This window comes from Mycteria americana, chromosome 2 (assembly GCF_035582795.1).
Source record: "Mycteria americana isolate JAX WOST 10 ecotype Jacksonville Zoo and Gardens chromosome 2, USCA_MyAme_1.0, whole genome shotgun sequence".
NCBI classification, from domain to species: Eukaryota; Metazoa; Chordata; class Aves; order Ciconiiformes; family Ciconiidae; genus Mycteria; species Mycteria americana.
The window spans coordinates 60,425,120-60,438,359 of NC_134366.1; the positions used below are offsets into that span (position 1 = coordinate 60,425,120).

The 13,240-nt window shown below is 43.2% G+C and overlaps 1 protein-coding gene across 6 annotated transcripts in view; it reads right to left on the minus strand.

The window, feature by feature from the left end:
• The window catches only part of NFATC1 (nuclear factor of activated T cells 1), a 117,863-nt gene that overhangs the window by 22,623 nt on the left and 82,000 nt on the right, over positions 1 to 13,240 (minus strand). For 3 of the 6 annotated variants that reach the window (XR_012774294.1, XM_075493645.1, XM_075493646.1), the window contains exon 9: positions 9,851 to 10,537. Coding sequence is in view for 5 of the 6 variants with exons in the window: in XM_075493645.1 (XP_075349760.1) it covers positions 9,851 to 10,537 (687 nt within the window). In the remaining variant the exon portion in view is untranslated. Of the gene's footprint in view, positions 1 to 9,850; positions 10,538 to 13,240 lie in introns of those variants that run through there. The other 3 variants (XM_075493647.1, XM_075493649.1, XM_075493650.1) reach the window with 3 other exon arrangements.

The following is a 13,240-nucleotide window of genomic DNA, read 5'->3' on the forward strand; positions in this document are numbered from 1 at the left end:
CAGCACAGACATGAAGAGTCAAATCTTGTCTTCTGCACTCTCATATGGCTGCAGAAGTGCCAAAATTAAGTAGAAAAATCATGCTTTAGTGCTGCAAAGGCAAGGCAAGTGAGGAATGTTCTTGTGCATACATGACGCTTGGATACATGAGCTATAACTACGTAAGGACCAAAGAACTTAATCCACTAATTATGGACTTTGATAGCCTGTAGCATTGCTTTTCAAGACTGTTCAAGTGCTCATATTTACCCCATGCAACGCTACAGGCTTGGGGAAGAGTGGCTGCAAAGCTGCCCGGCGGAAAAGGACCTGGGAGTGCTGGTTGACAGCCAGCTGAATATGAGCCAGCAGTGTGCCGAGGTGGCCAAGAAAGCCAATGGCATCCTGGCTTGTATCAAAAATAGTGTGGCCAGCAGGACTAGGGAATTGATTGTCCCCCTGTACTTGGCACTGGTGAGGCCGCACCTCGAACACTATGTTCTGTTTTGGGCCCCCCACTACAAGAGAGACATTGAGGTGCTGGAGCATGTCCAGAGAAGGGCAACGAAGCTGGTGAAGGGTCTAGAGCACAAGTCTTATGAGGAGCGGCTGAGGGAGCTGGGACTGTTTAGCCTGGAGAAAAGGAGGCTGAGGGGAGACCTTATTGCTCTCTACAACTACCTGAAAGGAGGTTGTAGAGAGGTGGGGGTCGGTCTCTTCTCCCAGGTAACAAGTGATAGGACGAGAAGAAATGGCCTCAAGTTGCACCAGGGGAGGTTTAGACTGGATATTAGGAAATTTTACTTCACTGAAAGGGTTATCAAGCATTGGAACAGGCTGCCCAGGGAAGTGGTTGAGTCGCCATCCCTGGAGGTATTTAAAGGGCGTTTGGATGAGGTGCTTAGGGACGTGGTGTAGTGGTGGTCTTGCTAGTGTTAGGTTTACGGTTGGACTTGATGATCTTAAAGGTCTTTTCCAACCTATACGATTCTGTGATTCTTTGATATTGCAATTCATGAGCCCAGGGACAATCAGTTTGGGAATTTCAACACACTTGCAGCACCATCTCACTTCGCTTGCTGATATTTGTCTTGCAGTAGGCTTCGAAGTGTGCAAAGCGTGGAAGACCTACTGACAAAGCAAAGCCTATAAAGCAGGAAGAGGGCTGGTCCAGCTGCCTGGTTTGCAGACAAACCCAGCCAGGCTGGCCAACGAGGAACAGGACCATGGTTTTCCTACTGTATTTCTTACTCACCGATTGTTTCCAGGTATTTTCAATGTCTAGACTTTGCAGGCTTCCTCAGTGACAGAGGAGGAGAGGAACATTTTGAGGGTCTGCTTTTTTTCACAAGCTTCCTCCTAGCCTGGAGATAAACCTGGTGTGGAAAGCCTGTGCCCCCTTTGGTTGCAGTCAGCTCCTTGGGGAGGAGGAAAGACCAGGAGCCAGGTTATCAAGCAGCCTGCTCTCGACAGCAATGGTCAAGCTGCTATCAGGCCCATGACCGAGCCCCCCCGTTGTTCGGCAGATGCAGATGAAACAATCAACTGTGCCACACAGAAATCTGGTAGAAAAGACTCCCTCTCTGCCTGTCTATCAGCGACCAGATTTCAATGAATGCAGCTATTATGCATTTTAACTACCAGCCATACGCCTGGTCCGGTTCCCAACAAACCCAAAGGGAACAGTGTTATTGACTTAAGTGGGAGCAGAGGCAGGCCCTTTGCTACTCTGCGATCTAGCAATGCTACAGCTTGCTAGCGCTTAGCCAAGAGCACCGTACGTGAAGTCAGGGAGTTTACTCATGAGAGTGCTTCCTCTGACACGTATGTGTTTGCTGGGCTGAGCCGGTGGCTTGCTTCAGCCCAGCTCTGCCGAGATGCAGCAGGGGTCTGTGAGATACTCTGCTCCCTGGAGAAGAGGGGTTTTCTAAAACAACTTCCCCATAAGTGTTTTGCCAAGATGGGTTCAGGACACGAGAGCACGGAGGCCGTACACGAGCCACGTGGCCACACCTGACCAGCTAACACTGCACAGCTCAGCAGAAATGCTTCAAACAAACAACATATTCCTAAAACGAATCGCATCGGAACAAAGCTTTCTCACGAAGCCTGTGCTTCTGCAAGCCACATATTTTCCTTGGCACTCCTCCAGGCTTAAAAGCAGATGCAAATGTTACCAAGGCTCAGATACAGCAACTTCTTCTCCCCTGATCGCCAAGGAAAACTTACAGAAAATAACCCACAAAACCTTTACCATTTGAAACAGCAATGCCAACAGCCATTACTATGGAAATAGGAGAACGAATCAGGCATGGGAGTGAGAAGCGACTTCATCCCCAGGTAACTGCACAGCCACTAGCAGGGCTGCAGCGTGAAGCTGGCTCTTAGCTGAAAAGGGGGTGCAACACGGCTTCAGCTGAACACTTAATGACTCAAAATGTTTAACGCAAAGGTGTGTGTGCAGATGCACATCAAGCAAATACTGGGTTTTCAACACTAAAAATACACTTGAGTATGAAAACATTGAAAGCACTGCCTGCTGATTTCTGCAGCTTTCCCATTGCTTGGCCAGCCTCCTGCTCTCTCCGCCAGTGTCTGCCATCACTGAATGAGGGTGGAGGCACTCAGGACTTCTCTGAAGGGACTGGACACTTCCTTGAAAGCCTGAGACTCAAGGGCCTCCCTGAAAATCTAAGTGCTGATTTTAGAAGAAAGCAAAGTTCACTGCTAGATTTCACAGCATACTGCAGCTAAGAGGTAGGCAGGTCTGCTCTGTGGGCAACCGCACACCTGGGACTGGAGAAAACCAGGAGTGACACCTAGTCTGGTCAGCTGCTCTTCTGGGGGCTTTCTTCTGGTGGGCCTCCAGGGAGACCCAATTCAGCAAACCCGCTAGAAACAGCAAAACCCGATCCCGTGGGTGTGCGGTTTCGTGTAACAGGATATCCCTCAAACCCAGACATGCAAGTCCACTGAAGGTCTGACTCGAATGCATTACTTCAGTCCTCCCTTACTCATCGCATACAACCACATACCCCAAATGTTAACGACTCAGCACGTTTTATCACAGTAGCATGTACACTTTCAATCATCATTAGAGACGAGGAGGGTCTAGGCTCAGGCACCATGCCAGATTAAGTAAAACTTTCCATGAGGAAAGCTATTTGTTTTCTCCCAGAGCTGCGAGGCTTGGCCAAGAGGAAGGGAGGGAAAAGCTCACCCAAGCCAGACCGAAGTGTAGACAGTGTTACTGGACTTTGCAGACTACCTGTGTGTTGTTCTAATGACATCTGGACTACTGGAAATCACCAAGTGCACTCAGGAGTTTTCAAAGGCATAATTGTGGCAGCAGCAGACTAAACTTAATGCCTCAAGAGCCAATCGCTTTAATCATGAAGCTGAGATGTATGTAAAAGGATACATTTTCAGCAAAAGAATAATTCTGTCTGCTATAGTTCCTGTTCAAATAAACTATATCACCAAACCACGTGCATTTGAAGAATATAGAGGAGTGAAAAAAAGAACATATGGTTTAGAGGCAAAAAACTTTCATATATACTGTATAGGAGATATATGGACTTGTCAGACATCTAACAGTTCAACACTGTAAGCAATTCATGGGAATGACATTAGCAATAGCTCATATTACATGCAGGAGTTACAGCTTTTACTGCAAAAGTTATTTTTAAAAGAGCCATGTTTAAAATGAAATGGCTGGCAGGGCTGCAGCTTTCAGTAACACTTTACCTGTGGTTTTGCCACTTTTACATACTTATTGGGGGCTTAATGCTCCCAATTTACCTTTTCAGAGTAAAATAAAAGTTGCAATGAGTGCATTCATTGGCATGGTGCTATAAAACTCACAGCTGTGCAAAGACAATCACAAGAACAAAAGCCTCCTTGTTTTAAAAAAGATGATGATTTCTGTTAGCCACATATCTAAACATCAGATACCTTTGTTTATGGCCTATGTATTTTCATTTTACTGCCCAAAGATTTATAGATGCGATCAAGTCAAGATCAGGATAGAGACCTTTATGAAAATGTCTGCGTGGAGAGGAGGAGGCTGAATTAATATACAAAACTTCAGACAAGAGATCTGTCTTTCAGATATTGTTATTCCAGTTCTGGCTCCTACACAGGACTCGGGGCTTTCTGCAAAACAGTTTTTTCAATGGCGGGTGGAACCCTGGCCCCACTGCTGGCAATGGGAACGTGCCACCAATTTCAACGTGGCTGGACCTGCATCTCAAAAGTTGAGATTAGAACCCAGGCAAAGTTCAAAGAAGCCGAGATCTTCTTCAGCTGCAGTACTCAAGCATACCTGGATTAAAGAATCCTCCAGGATGCTGCTTTGATTTCAATTAAAAACTGCTTTTGTAAAGTTCTGTGCATTAATATAACAGATGGGATCACAGTGTGTACAATACACCTTGAAATCTGCTGAGAACCTAAGTCACACATTTTTCCTGTTGGTACCAATGCGTTTCCCCCTTGCTTTTTCAAAATAGCTTCATTTTCATCTGTAATGAAAACTACTTTATTTGGTGTTTCTAATGGCAGGAAATAATTTCACAACTGAGTGTCATTCTGCTGCAGGTAAAAAATGTAATAGCTTGTGGGAGTGCCAGTTACAACCTGAAAAATGTTTCTTGGCATTAGCATGCCTAATTGAACTCTCTCCATCCTGGTGAAATAAAAGATTTGGAGCTCTGTGTTCCACCCAGGCTACACTAGGTCCAGGAAAGGGAAACGGGGATAAGGAAGGTGATTTCAAGTCACCTTTAGCATCTCCTGTTGTGAGGCCGGCCAGTTCCCTGCTGACTGACCATCCTGAAAGCCGTGTGAACTTACACTCCACCACCTCTGGCCTGGGGTTTCTTCTACCACTAAGAAAAGCAGTTTAAATTCGGAAAAATTATCTGAGCTGCCCTGGTCAACAGAAAAGAAGCAGGATTAGTTCAAGAGCAAACTAGCACAGCTTTTGACCCTAGTCCCTTAGAGGACTGGAGAGAGGAGCACGTTCAAAAGTAAGATATAAATTAGGTAAATTTTCACATCCCCTTGAGAGAATGTTCAAGGGACCAGGAAGACTTCTCATCAGCTTGCAGCTTCCCCAAACTGGCCATCTCTTTGGGCAATGCTAATTCCACTTCATGCCTCAAAGGGCTGTACAGCACATTAGACTCATCGATCCCCAAATAAAATGTTTTCTCTAAAAGCAATTCTGCATGGACTTGTACTGAAGAGGTCCCTCAAGCCTGCCTGTCTAAGGATTTTCCATGAGCTCCACCACCCGAGCACCCCACACTACTCCCAGGTTAGATCTGAAAGGGGAATGTCACGTAACCTTCACTGCCTAGGGCAGGGGTGGCACACGCACATGGAGCCAGCATTAGCCCTGGCATGGTCTGCCAGGGTGCCCCAGCACCCTGCAGGGTGCTGCAAGAGCTTCTGGTGGGGAGGACAGGAGACACCCCCTCTCCTGCTGCAGAGGACCATGGGCTACCGCAGAGGACCAAAACCAGGCATAAATGTCACATTTCAACTGCTTTTAATCAAATCTTGCTGTGAAAGCAGCAAAGGGAGTCAGCCATAATCTTTGTTAGGAGGTTGAACTCAGAATTACTTGAAACGAGTGCTGGTATACAAGCCAGATACCTTTCAATACCAAGAGCATAGCCATAATATATTAGGTATCACTTTATGGGGTGAGTTTTAAATACGTTCTACATGTTCAATCATATTATTCACATACTGAAATGGACAGCACATTTAATGAGTAGCCCAGGTGGCTACTGTAGATTTTGATTTAAAACAAGATTGCCAAGACCAAAACTTATTTGCTAAAATTGAAGTCTTTTTGGGTGCTCCCTTTATATCACTTCAGCTGCCCACCATTACCAAAGCAGATAAATGTCATATACAGGATATATATTTATATAAACTCACTGACTGTTTTTTTCCATCTATATGCTGCAGTAGATGGTCTACATTTGGAGATACTCCAGACCAAAAGGAATGAATACTGCTTTGATCCCATAAGCTGAAACCAAAAAATTTCTGTTTATACCTGGTCCAAGATTGCTATACATATATTAGATACATAAATCAAACCTCCCCAAAGTGGTAAACAAGCAACAAAAGTTTTACCAAATATAATCTGGCATAACCAGTTAGATATTTTATTTGCCTGGTAGTTCCGTAAGTATGTTAGATGTCTATACCTCACACTTCATAAGTACTTTCAGGTAAAACTGGAGGTATTAAATAGCTACAAGACACTGTGAAGATACACTTTTTTTAATGGAGTGATGCTTTGAGAATTTGATTTTAATGTCATTAAAATATTTCACTACTTTTAAATTACTTTAGGGATGAGGGAAAGAGTTGCTATACTTAGAGTAGCGGACAAGGAAAGCAGTCAAGTACATCTGACCTCTCTCTAGCTTTCATGTTGTTCACAGGTGCAAAGATTGAAAAAATACTGAAAAAAAGTTGAAATAATGCTGTAGGAAGGGATCTGCAATGAATCAGTGAGACAACAAATTATAAAGAGGTAGGGCAGCAATCTATTTAAAAAAAAAGAGTAACTGTCCTTACTCACAGGTATTATTTGATATTCTGGTTTTCAGAATATGGTCATAAAACACAGATATCCCACCCACTCCTCCAACAAGGAAAACACTTAAAGATGGATATGATACTAACAAGAAACAATGGCGATGGCTTAGAAGCTCCTATTCCAAAAACAATCAAGCACATGAAAAAGGAGTTGCTCCTATTCGGTATAAGCCACTCTGCAAAACCCATTCTCCCTTATTCCACAGTTATGGCCAGAGGTCTGAATGAAACAGCACCAGGCACAAAGGCATTGCATATGTGGAGTGCTTTGCCTTTTCAGTGCAGATCTCGGTGAACAGCACCTACTGGGACATCCGGAGCAATTAAGCAATTACTGGTGGTTTCCAGGCAGTCACCGTAGTGGCCAAACTGCCCTTTGAGACTGTGCGAGGCAGCCCAGATGTCATCCTTCCATAACTAATAGGTGAGCATGTGAAGGGGATTTTTTACCAAGACAGGATGAGTTGATTAGATAGTTGCTGGGGAGGATAAGATGACATCTGATATGGCTTCAAGTCACATTTAGTCTGGACTGTGGGTGGGCTGCTGCCACTCAGAGCGCTCCCGCTGCACTCCTTGACCCGCAGCAACAGGCTTCTTGCCCCTCTCGTGGGCTGGACCCAGCTATTGGACCCAGGGGATGTGGTTCCATGAGCTGACCCAGCAGAAAACTACGTGGGTTTTACTATTTTTGGCAGGTTAATTTTCCATTAGCCTGCTCTGCCGCTCCATAATCAATTGATATGACTCAAAGGAAGCAGCAAGAACATGTGGCTAAGGGCAAGATGGATCGAGGCCACCCCTTCCATGGGAGCCTGCAGTTACATCAGATTAAATGTAATGTGAAACCAACGTCTGCAGTGGTGGTGGTAAGGTTGCCTCCATGAAATGCATATAGCATAGACCTAAACGGGCTTCCAGCCTGACTCACAGCTTCATGCTCCTGTGCTGTGTGTCTGAGGCATCCCGGGGCTCTGCATGGTTTGAACAGAGAGGCTTAGCTAGCACCAGTCCCACAAGACATGCTTCCTGCCTTTAGCCCCTCTACCACATACTTTCTCGACTGCCCAAATACTGAGACAAATAAGAAGACAGTAGTAGTCCACTCCTGATTTCTACAAGGGCTTCATTTTGTCAACACAAAACATAGAGTGGATAACCTTTTCTTCAGGCAGTGAGATAAGGCATAGATAGGAAAGGGCAGCTCACGTGGGTCACACTCCATCAGTGTGATCCCTGAGACAAACCTAAATATCCATTTAAACATAGAAAAGGGACTTCCTCTGGTTACCATTTCTGATTACCACCTTTAGAAGGAACTGGTGGTGTTTAATTTTTTGGAACTACATAACTTAATTTTTTTCTATTATATATTGTTACCATGACTATTATGTCTATGAATTCTTTCTTGGTTTGTAGTTCTTGTGGTCAGCCACAGAACAACTTTAATAGCCTGCTGGATGCCAAAGGGAAGTATATCTGGATTTGGCTAGCTGAAGAGATCTTCAAAGTCAACTTTAAGTATCAGTGCAGATGTAAATAGCGGCTTCTACAATTGCTTCTGATTATCTGTCAGAGGACTGGTGTGCGTGTGTGTCCAGAAGAGGGGATGGAAGAGAGATGGGGGTAAAGACTAAACCATTTATGCTTTGTCAGAGAGAATAAGCATTGCTGAAAAAACTAAAATCTCTCTCTCAGACTACATGGTAGCAAAGTTTCTCTGTTCCTCCAGCGAGAAACCTGAAGTAGACAGGGCTGAGGAGCTTCACCCTTCATCCCTGAGCCGCAATCCCATCTCTCCAGCAGAGACCAGCCAAATGCAGCTTTCATACTGCTGTCAGAGAAGTGGTTGCTGGATTTTGGAGAGATGAGGCAGAAAGACTGCACAGGTTTAGACTAGGTTTAGATTTTATCTGTATTCTCTTCCTTCCATAGACAACTTCTGGTTTCTCACAAAACCAAAATTTGGGCATGGCATTTTGTTTTGATTTGTGTACATTTCTTGTTTGGTTTGTTGAAAACTTGCTCCTTACAGCATAGATATGTGGTAAAAATGCACGCTATATGAAGAAAACCTTCTCACAAAAGATGTGTTGTGCAAAACTTTAGTGAACTGAATTCCTAATTAGGAAAAATTCCTTAGATCTATCATGGTTGCATGTCTATCATGCAACCAATAATAACTTCTGTTAAGAAAAATCATTTTCCTCGAGTTGAAAAGCAAAAGGCTACTACTCAAGGTCCAAAACGTTCATTTGTAATCTTCATTCAGTGAGTATCATGCTGTTTAAAATAGAATGACTAAACGTCCTTTTTTTAAAAACAGTGCAATGAATTGTCTTTAAATTTTCCCTGAAAGACAATCACAGTCAGATGTTCCTTGGCACCAATTAGTTTCAATGCAGCAATTTCAAAGGCATTTCTTCTTCAAATAGCATGGTATGTTATATAAAATTATGTGGCTATTGGAAGGAAACTCACGTACTATATTAAGGTGAGGGTCCAGAATACTACTGGGATACTTAGCAGCAAGTGCTAAATCATAGTTCAGTGAGGTCACATAATCAAATTCCAGATTATCCCTTTTTATTATGTTCGACTAATAAATCTTTGGAAACTAGAGTCTGACAAGTTCATCATAACATTTTAACTTTTCAGTGGTGCTTGTAGAATACATATACATATAGAATCTTATAAAAGCAAAAAAAAAAAGAAAGAAGCAGCAACAAGTCCACAATAAGAATGGAAGAAAAAGTAGCCTTAATGTCAGATGCCACCAGACTGAAAAGTTATGCTGAAAGATGTACCTCCATTTTTAATTTGAACCTTCTCAACTGAAGTAGAGCAGTTTATCATTTAGTTCCAGTGAACAGAGTTGCACATCAGACGTTTCACTGCATTATGGATAGGACAACGTTAAATATGTTTTCACTGCAGTTCCACAGGTCACTGGCGTGGGCATAAGCCAAGACCATACAGTTAAGATTATTGCAACATAGCTATCGGTCATGCAGCTAGCTCTATGGTAACTAACAGCATTTAATGCTTAGATAACACGGTTTCACTATCGCAAACGAAATTAAAGAGCCCTTTCCCATATAGAGACAATACAAGCAAAAGTCCGCACCATGCCACGAGGCTGTTAATTGAACTTTTTTCCACCAGGATTCAAAAGGAGTAGGGGATTAAGGGAACTCACTGATATAGCAACACGGTTGAATGCAAACCTATGCTGTGGAAGACTTACCATCATCCAGGTACATCTGGTCCAATTCCTCAGGTTCTCGCTTGATCGTTACAGGAATAGGGGCCAAATTATGATTACTTTCCTCATGCAACTCTGGCAATGACAGTGGTTGGGTTGTTGGAGACTCATTTCTGTGAACCTTCGGCAGTTGCTGCTGCTGTTGACCCATTATGGATGAGTGAGTTGGACTGCAGGACTGCAAATAGGTTGGCTCTTGGGTAACAGATGGAACTGGAGAAGAGGGACTGTTGGGATAGAGTGTTTGTTGATAACCAAGGGGACAGCTACTGCTCAGATGTTGACTCACCTGCGGCTGCAGCATGATGTGAGATGATTGCTCGGGGGAGCTTGGGTGCACAACTATAGACCTTGGCACTTCCTGTATGGTGGGGACACCTCCAGCAGGCTGCTGAAGTCCAAGGTGACTGTGGCCCGGGTTGGGGATGCACTTGTAAGGAGAGGATGAAAGGTCATGCAGCTTAGGGCTTGTGTTGGGAGAGGGTGACATCACGGTGTTTCTCTGCTGACAGGAGGCAAAGCCAGACACGAGGCACGAACCAGGATCAGGGGGCATCATGATCTGCTGGCTGTAGTATGGTTTAGAGAGCGGGCTTAAGCCTTGGTTCATTGGTCCACAGGTTTGAGCAGGCTCATAGTCATCTGTGGGTTCTGTTTTTATAATTGGAACTGTTAAAAGAAAAAAGTTTTAAATAAACATGAGTTGCGTATTGGTATGATCAAGTTGGCTTGTGGCTAGGATACCCTTTGCAAAACAAACAACGTCTTGAATAAGACTCTGTGTGTCTTTTGCCTAGTTCTCCCACCCTGTAAAAAAAAATGAATGAGTCATCAGCACAAGAAAGTCACAGCTGGTTCTAATATTGAAAAGGACTATTTTCTTTGGACTCTCCTCCAGCACTAATGTGCAATAAAAATCTATTTGCAAATAGCTGTGCTTCAGTGGAAGCTTTGGACCCAAGGGCTCCATGGATTTGTAGTAATCAAAGCAAGACTTTTAACTTGGATATACTACTGCATTTCTACGGCTACTGATGGCCCATTTGATAAATGTCTGCACATTCGGTAAACTGGAGCATAATAAGGTAGAGATGGGGCTTTCACAGTTCAGTGAAAGTAAAATTGCAAAGATACATGACAAACTACTATGTACAAGAAGTTTTCAATTATGAGGGCATTTTTGAAAGAGTAGGATTTGATTTATTTAGTTTTTACATGATTGTGTTTAATCTTACTAACCAGCCAACGGGTGCAAAATATTCAGTAAGTTGCATCCAGCTCTCAGTGATTCTAAGTTGGATCCAAACTGCTAATGCCAGCTCCTAACAATTGTTAACTCAGTCTCTGGCTACCAAGAAAAACTGACTCCTATTCTAGACCTCTGCTTGCTCTACCCATTGTCCCAAAAGAGGCTCTAACTGAGCTGTCAAGTCATGTCTCTAAATACCACCAGCACATGGACAGAATGACTATCTATGAGCATCAACTCAGTCATGACAAATGTAGAGCTGCTTTCTTGAATCAGAGAAGACATCCTTCCTCAAAACAAAGTGTCTTTTTCACATCGGCTTTCTCTCTCAAAACAGAGAAAGGTGCCTTTGCTGCCTCTCCTACAACATATGCAGTGCATAGGTAAAAGACACTCACTTTCTCTATCAGGAAAATTATAAATAATAGGGCCAAGCTAGTCTGTAGATGTATTTTTTCTAGCTAGATGCAACTCTAAGGCACACAACAATTGAGTATGGATGCACAGTGGTATTTATCTTCTTTCCCAAAAAGAGATCCACAGGAAGAGCCATCGCTTGAAGGTGCTGTTGGAAATTGACGGTGACACCATAAAAGATCTTTCAGAATATTAGAATAACCGACCCATTGTGGCACAAAGTTATTAATGAAACATCTTTGCACAACTCAGCTCAGAGCACATGCATGTTGTGTGTCTCTGTATTTTTATTTGCATGTGTTTTACAAACATCCTTATACACTCTCCAGCCATTTACTATGTTCGTGTATGAGTCTTTTGAAATGCACGTGTGTGCATGCATACATATAAAACCTCTTTTAACACTCACAAATTCTGGTGCTGGTGAATGCACTTCACTACCCTTGTTTTACAATCCCCTAGCCTCTTGTTAACTTTGCTCCTTTTATGTTCTTTTACATACAGATGCTTGCAACACTTGTTTCAAGATTTCTAGCACCCCTAGTAAAAACACGTCTATATATGTAACAGATGCACAGGTGCTGCTCAAGACGAATGTGCTAAGGATAATGGACTGTCATTGGATTCCTCATAATCTTATTTTTACCTGCTCATGTGCTACGTACTGGCTACCAGGGCTACTAATGCACTTGGTTGCAGAGAAGCAGATTCCAGGTTCAGTGACAGCTTTGTAAAACCAATATCACACCCTTTATGAAAATGCAAGACCAAAGGAACGCACCTAGATAAACATAGCAGCTCAGATATTGTAAGAAAATACCTTTAACAAGTTCCTGAGCTAGCAAATATTCTCACATGTTTTATATTAGGTTCACTGTACCAGCACTAACCACAGCACAGCTGGAAATATGATGGTTGTTGAACACTGAATTTTCCCAATATATCACTGTTATAGAAACACCTGTGCTAAATAATTCCAAGCTCAACCACTGGCAATTCAACTCCAATAAACCCTGGAGTTGTCTGACTTGTTATAACCTAGAGCAGGGTTATAGCCCTGGTGGCAGGTAGGCTGGAGGCTTTAAAGAAGGCAGGTTCCTGATCTCAGCCTGATTTTTCATTGTAGCTCTTCTACAGCACATCTTTGCTACTTGGTTTACCAGGCACTTTTTTGTCACTTCGAATTTTTTCTTTATAAATGCAATGCCATGGGGTCTATTTGGAGGTCTGATTAGTGGCCATGAACACTGCGAATCTGTTTTCATATGTGCTACACTGAAATATACCTGCTGCAACCAACAGAGGATAACCAGTAAGTCCTACTCTGCACTGGGCAAAGGACTGATGGGCGGAAGCGACTCTATTCCAGACCTGTTAGTCCAAAAACTCTCTTGGAGATGGTGACAGCAACCAAGGACGTTCCTGGTTGCTCATAAATTCAGAGTTCAGAGGAAAAACAGAGACTGGTGTTAATTACAGGACCAGTCAGGGTCAGTCACAGTAGCTCGTTTGCTAATGGAAGGCTGGTAGCCAGAGAGGGAAACATGAAGGAGGAATATGAGATTAAGTGGGACCTCCATTTTATTTGACATCTGTGTATGCTGTCCCCTTGTATTGCTCTGAACTGATACTCCTGAGCATCAGTTATTTCATGTAATGGGAAACAAATTGTCTTTAAATGGACAGATACTACCTGCACTTAGGCT